General features: G+C 49.1%; 1 protein-coding gene across 1 annotated transcript; it reads right to left on the bottom strand.

Annotated features, from left to right (window-relative positions):
* Positions 1–2,020: 2,020 nt before the first annotated feature.
* Positions 2,021–6,308, bottom strand: aplf (aprataxin and PNKP like factor). The gene is made up of 11 exons (XM_024267566.2): positions 5,380–6,308; positions 5,105–5,176; positions 4,573–4,736; positions 4,320–4,431; positions 4,033–4,141; positions 3,572–3,756; positions 3,437–3,469; positions 3,092–3,312; positions 2,870–2,992; positions 2,659–2,705; positions 2,021–2,578 (listed from the first exon to the last, which is right to left on the bottom strand). Exons 1-11 carry the CDS (start codon positions 5,470–5,472, stop codon positions 2,388–2,390), a joined length of 1,350 nt encoding a protein of 449 aa, XP_024123334.1. The 5' UTR covers positions 5,473–6,308; the 3' UTR covers positions 2,021–2,387.
* Between the last annotated feature and the right edge of the window lie 10 nt (positions 6,309–6,318).

Below are 6,318 nucleotides of genomic sequence, written 5' to 3'. Positions count from 1 at the left end.
TTACTGCTTTTAGTATTTTATTTATTATTTTATTGTATTTTATTTATCTATTTATCTTGTCTTAGTGGGACTGTCTTTTATGTTTTTGGTGTTCAGCACTTTGTTTAGCTGCCTGCTCCGTGAAAGTGCTATATGAATAAAGCTGAGTTGAGTTGAGCTGTAGAACTTCAGCCGTGAAGAACCTTGATTGTCAGAACCAGGAAGTTCTTCTGAACCGTCTGTCCTGATTGAATCAAAACCCTGCAGGTATGGATCCACATGACCGTACCTGATGGTCAGTAGCTAGAGGTCACCCATTGTCACATGATTCCAACAGCCAATCAGACACCAGAACCAAACTCAAACCTCAGAAGCAGACATGACATCAGTTCTTCAAGCGTGACCTGAAGAAGGTCACCTGAAGGACGTCACCTGTCACCCGAGTTTTACTTGCACCTTAGACATTTAGGACCCTTGGTGGGGGGTGCTTGGACATCACTGCCAGCAAACAGTCGATGTCCTCTTAGTGCCCTTCCCGCCAATTTTAACCGCATCATAGACATGTAGGGCCGCTGGTGGGAGGGTGACGGGGCATCTCTGCGAGAAATCCGTCATCAGGAGTCTTCATCATCAGGAGTCCATCTGAGAGCTTCAGAAGAAGCCGAGAGCCTCGTGGATCTCTGTGGTGTCACACAAACCCGACTGAATCCACAAACTGGATCTCAGTGCTGCGTTTGATACAGTCGACCACGCAATACTACTCAGACGACTGGAACACTGGGTGGGTCTCACTGGGCCAGTACTAAACTGGTTCAAAACGTACTTAGAAAACAGGAAATATTTTGTGTCAATTGGTAACTTCACTTCTGAGCCCACAGAAATTACATGTGGAGTGCCCCAAGGCTCCATCCTGGGACCACTTCTATTTAACATCTACATGCTCCCACTGGCCCAGGTTATAAAGAACAACAACATTAGTTACCATAGCTATGCAGATGACACACAGATATATATTAGACTGACACCAGGAGACCGAGGCCCTGTACAGGCTCTTGGTAAATGCATTGAGGACATTAATGACTGGATGTGTCACAACTTACTTCAATTAAACAAAAACAAAACTGAGGTTATTGTCTTTGGGGCTAAAGAAAAAAGGTTGGACGTCACTACAGAGCTTCAATCTATTCAACTAAAAACTACCAACCAGGCCAGAAACTTGGGTGTAGTGATAGACACAGACCTACATTTTGATAAACACATTAAGGCAGTCACTAAATCAGCCTATTATCATCTCAAAAATATCTCAAGGATTAAAGATCTGATGTCTAAGCAGGACCTGGAGAAACTAGTGCATGCTTTCATCTTTAGTCGACTTGATTACTGTAACAGTGTTTTTACAGGACTACCAAAAAAATCCATCAGGAAACTGCAGCTTATTCAGAACTCTGCTGCTCGGGTTCTCACAAGGACCAAGAAAGTAGACCACATCAGTCCAGTTCTGAGGTCTTTACACTGGTTACCTGTCTGTCAGAGGATAGACTTTAAAGTTCTGTTACTGGTTTATAAAGCTTTGAATGGTTTAGCACCAAAATACATGACTGACCTCCTGACCCAGTATGTACCAGCCAGACCTCTCCGGTCATCTGGATCTGGTCTTTTATCAGTTCCTAGAGTCAGAACTAAACATGGAGAAGCTGCAATCAGCTTCTATGCTCCACAGATCTGGAACAGACTTCCAGAAAACCTTAGATCTGTTGAAACACTCAGTGTATTTAAATCCAGGTTAAAGACTCACCTGTTCTCAGTTTGATTAATATGTATTCAAAAGTTTACGTCTGACTGTTTATCTATGCTTGTTTTAAATTAAAATCTTTTTACTTTCTTTTAATTTTATTTTAATGATCACATTTTTACTATTTCATTTGATTGTTTCTTTTAATGTTTTATGTAAAGCACTTTGAATTGTCTCTGTACATGAAATGTGCTACAAATAAACTTCACAAACTGAACAGGAAGTACATTAATGAAGAACAGACAGAACTTTCCTTCAGAAGCTTTTATTGTGAAAGAACAGGATGACCATGCTATGCATGGAACAAAAGTGTTTCTTTGATTCTTTTCAAATCAGTAAAAAAAAATCCCAGCACATTGAAGGATTTTTTTTCAAAATAAATGTTTTCAAAGCAAAGACTGCTTTAAATGGTAAAAATAATCAGGCTGCTGGAATAAAAGTGAATTAATCTAAAAGTCTGTTGTGACTTTGTGATGTCACAGGACTTCCTGCTGTTTTTCCTATTAAAAGTCTGTTGATCAACTCCTTTGTTGAAACAGGAAGTAGAAGCCCCTTGACCCGTTTCATCCGGGTGAATGGTTACCGTGGAAACGGCTGACCACTCAGATGTCCTTCCTCACTTCCTCTTCTTCAGGAAGGCCGTGGCTTCTCTCTGCTGCCTCTTGATGTCCTCGCCATCGCTGTCGTCAGAGGGGGCGGGGTTATAGTCAGAGTCATTGTCAGGATCTTCGCTGTCGTCATCAATAAAGCTATCTTCATCCTCCTCTTCATCGGGGGCGTTTCTGGGGACGGCTCGGGTGGAGCGGGCTGCAGAGACGTAGGACCAAAGCTGAAGAAGACCTCTGACCTCCAGGCTGAGGAGTCTGAGGACACACATGGTTTCTTACCTGGTTTCTTGGTGTGTTTGTACTCTCTCCGGTGAAGAGGGTTCTTCCTGAAACACAGAATCCTAGAGTTGGTTTCACTGTTTGATCAGAGCAGCAGCGCCACCTGCTGGACCCGCCATGCCCCTCCCATCATCAGCAACATTCCGCTGGAGTCTGACGCCCCCTCAGCACACCTGAGGACCGACCCCCCCCCCGGAGCTTCAGGTCTTACCTGTAGCAGTCGGTTCCGTACGGACACTCGGGTCGATCCTCCTCCTCCTCCTCCTCCTCCTCCTCCTCCTCGTAGTCGGAGTCTCCAGGATGACTACTCTCCTGAAAGTGAAGCGGATTCTTCCTGGAAACAGAAGATAATGATGATGATGATCTGCTGCCTCCTCATCCTCAGGCAGCTGCTCAAACGTCTGCGCAGATCAGAACTTACAGATGAGCTTACCTGTAGCAGTCCTTTCCATAAGGACAGGGCTTTCGGCGCTGGGTTGTGGGCGGAGCCAAGGCAGGTGTGTTCATGTCCTGAGGCTGGTTGACTTCCAGCGCCTCGGTGGAGGAACATCCCAAGTCGTCTGCGCTCACAGCGAGGCGGCGAGGCGCGTTCTTCACCTGCGGTCTGGTGGGGTCACTCCAGGGCGAGAGCGAGGACGCTCCCGCAGGAACGACCTGCAGACAGATCCACGCCGCCATCAGCCTCTACCACAGCAACTCTTAGGAGATCTGAGATGATCTGACGGGATCATGAAGAGGATCTGGTCAGATCAGATCCTATTCCACCGTATTACTCAACTCTTTTAGGTGCCCGCTCCTCCTCTTCCTCCCTCTTCTTCCTCTCCTCCTCCTCTTCCTCCCTCTTCCTCTTCTTCCTCTCCTCCTCCTGTTCCTCCCTCTTCCTCTTCTTCCTCTCCTCCTCCTCTTCCTCCATCTTCCTCTTCTTCCTCTCCTCCTCCTCTTCCTCCCTCTTCCTCTTCTTCCTCTGCGCCTCCTCAGCATCCATCTTCCTCTGCGCCTCTCCCTCCTTAGGCCCCGCCTCTTCAGGTAAAGATGCAGAGGTGGGCGTGGCCTGAACACCACCAGCAGGTCGTTTTCTCCTATGAACAGCTGACTGAACTGAACACACAAATAAACACAATCAGACCAACAGAGAAGAACCACAACCAGATCGAACCAGGTCAGTCGGATCAGAACCAGATCAGAATTCTTCACAGGTATTGGTTCAAAATAAGAAAAGTATCATGATTTTTTTTTGTGGTTCTGTGGAAGAACTGAACGCCCCTCTCTGCAGGAGGACGTAGCTGCTCAGGTGAGTCCAGGTGACCTCAGCTCTTGTGGTTGTTTGTTTTTTTTTACCCATGAATCATTGCAGTAGGGCGTGGTCACTGTTACCTTTGAGCGTGAGGGCGGGACTCTGCGCTGCGACCGCCATCATCCAGGCAGGAAGGATTCGAACCCTGACCTCAGACGGAGCGGCGTCTCTGTGAGGCTCAATGCTGGTCTGTGGAGGTCAGGGGCGGGGCTAAAGCAGGTTTACAGGAACTCTTCATTTAATCTAAAATAACCTTCAATGGTGACTGCAGGGTTCCCGATACTTTTAAAACGGATGTTTTTTAGTTTCTCTCACATAACTCCATCTCCGGATCTGATATGTCATAATTCTGTGGGGGGGGGCTGACCTGCCTGCTTCCCCCGTCTGGCTCCTCCCTCTCCTGACTGTCACTTGCAGAAATGTCGCCGTGCTGCTCAGAGGAGGCGGGAAGCTGCTCGTCTTCAGAGCTCCGGCTGCTCCTGCAGGAGGACACGGAGACGGAGCGTGAACGACAGCATGAGGAGCAGCTCCTCTCAGCTGGCTCCTCCTCCGCCTTTGATCGGAGCTTCAAAGAGCTGCGGGACAAAAGCCGCCGCCGCTCACGTGACCGCTCCAAGTACCTGTGAGTGCTCTCCTGTCCGCCCACGGCCTCCACCCTGAAGACCAGTCGCTCCGGCAGCAGCGAGAACAGCTCGCCGTCGCGCAGCATGTACCAGCATCCTTTGGGCAGGGGGCGGGGCTCAGAGGACGCAGAGGCCTGGACGAAGCAGGGGTTGACGTGGGTCTGGGGAGGGACAGGAGCGGGTCAGTTGGGGTTCTCACCAGGACCTTCTGCCGACGGGACCGCTCCTCCTCTGAGGACGCGCAGAAACAGAACAGGAGGTCATCGGAGGCCGTCCAGCTCGGACCCTCGTGGTTCTGATCGGAACCACTGGAGTTCCACCTGGACACAAATCAGTAAAACTGGATCCAGTTCTGCTTTGTCAAGCCCGTGGTCATGTGACCTGTTGGTTGATATGACATCATCAAGGGATCCGAGCCCGGATCAGGACGCCTCAGAACCAGTGACCTGAGAACTTCCAGCTGGTTTGGTTCCGTCTTTAGAAACAAACATCTTCAGAACTTTAGGAGTGTGTGTTGGTGGCTCGGTACCGGTTTGAGGCGCAGCTCTCCGTTCAGGTTCTGCAGCAGGCCGTGGTGTCTCGACACCCTCTTATCGCTGATCTGGAGACAGAAAGAGGAGATGGAGCTGTGCGTCAGCGTCCCTCACACCACAGGCCTCCTGCTTCAGCAAACAATCAGAACCTCACAGGAACTGGTTTATGGGTCAGCAGTGGTAGAGGAGTCACGTGACCGTGCCCCACATTACCAGCTCTGTCTGAGCCGAACCGGCTTTTCCAGAACCTTCATGTCTCTGCGGGACTCACTCTGAGCAGGGGACCCCGGCCCAGCTGCGTCTCCCCAGGCGGAACGGGGACCGGATCCCCGCCGTCCAGCGGTACCAGGAGGAAGCCGGACATGAGCTCCAGCGGCGGGAAACGCACCGAGCCGTTTTTGACAGAGTTTGTCGACACATACAGTTCGGAAATAGGTTCGGGTAGAAACGTGGGTCCACTCTCGGACCTCTGCGGTCAATCGGGACTCCAAGGTTCGGGTCCTGATGGATCCGCAGGTGAATTCAGGAACAACTTCCGCTGCTTCTGAATACAAACTTCCGGTTTCCAGAGGAGCATGCGCAGTTGTGTCCCCACAGTGTCAGAAAAGTTAAAATGTGCTTTTACTTTAATAAAATATCCACTATAAGTACTTAGTTAAAATAAAATAAACACGACGGTAAAATTTCCATTTCGGCCGGAAATAAACATTTGATTCTCAAACTAACGAAGTTTAGCAGAATTACGCAGAAATAAAGAGTTTTAAGTTAAAAAGTTTGGACCTTAAGTACAAATATATTCTCTAAAGGAGATTTTAAATTGTTACATTTGAAAACATTTGGAGTTTGTTGTTTTCGGCGTTTGACAGCCAGTGTTTTCTACGCATGCGCGAGATTTAAATCAACGCTGACGTCACGTTTGTGTATAAACAACCGTCGGGACATTTAAACGCTCAGCTGTGGAATCGAGCCCACGTTCCTGTGGTTCGGCGTCTCGGAAAGAACCCGGTTCCGTTTCTGTTCGGCGTCTCGGAAAGAACCCGGTTCCGTTTCTGTTCGGCGTCTCGGAAAGAACCCGGTTCCGTTTCTTTTCGGAGCTCGGACCGGTTTGGGTGTTAGCCGCGCGGACGCTAGCTCTCTCTCTGCCTAAGAACACTCTCTTAGACTGGGGAGGGGTAGGGGGTCTGGGTGGAGGTTCGATCCCGTTGGACCT

This window comes from Oryzias melastigma, linkage group LG16, assembly GCF_002922805.2.
Source record: "Oryzias melastigma strain HK-1 linkage group LG16, ASM292280v2, whole genome shotgun sequence".
NCBI classification, from domain to species: Eukaryota; Metazoa; Chordata; class Actinopteri; order Beloniformes; family Adrianichthyidae; genus Oryzias; species Oryzias melastigma.
The sequence above is the reverse complement of the archived record's forward strand: the minus strand, read 5'-3'. Positions and strand labels throughout refer to the sequence as shown.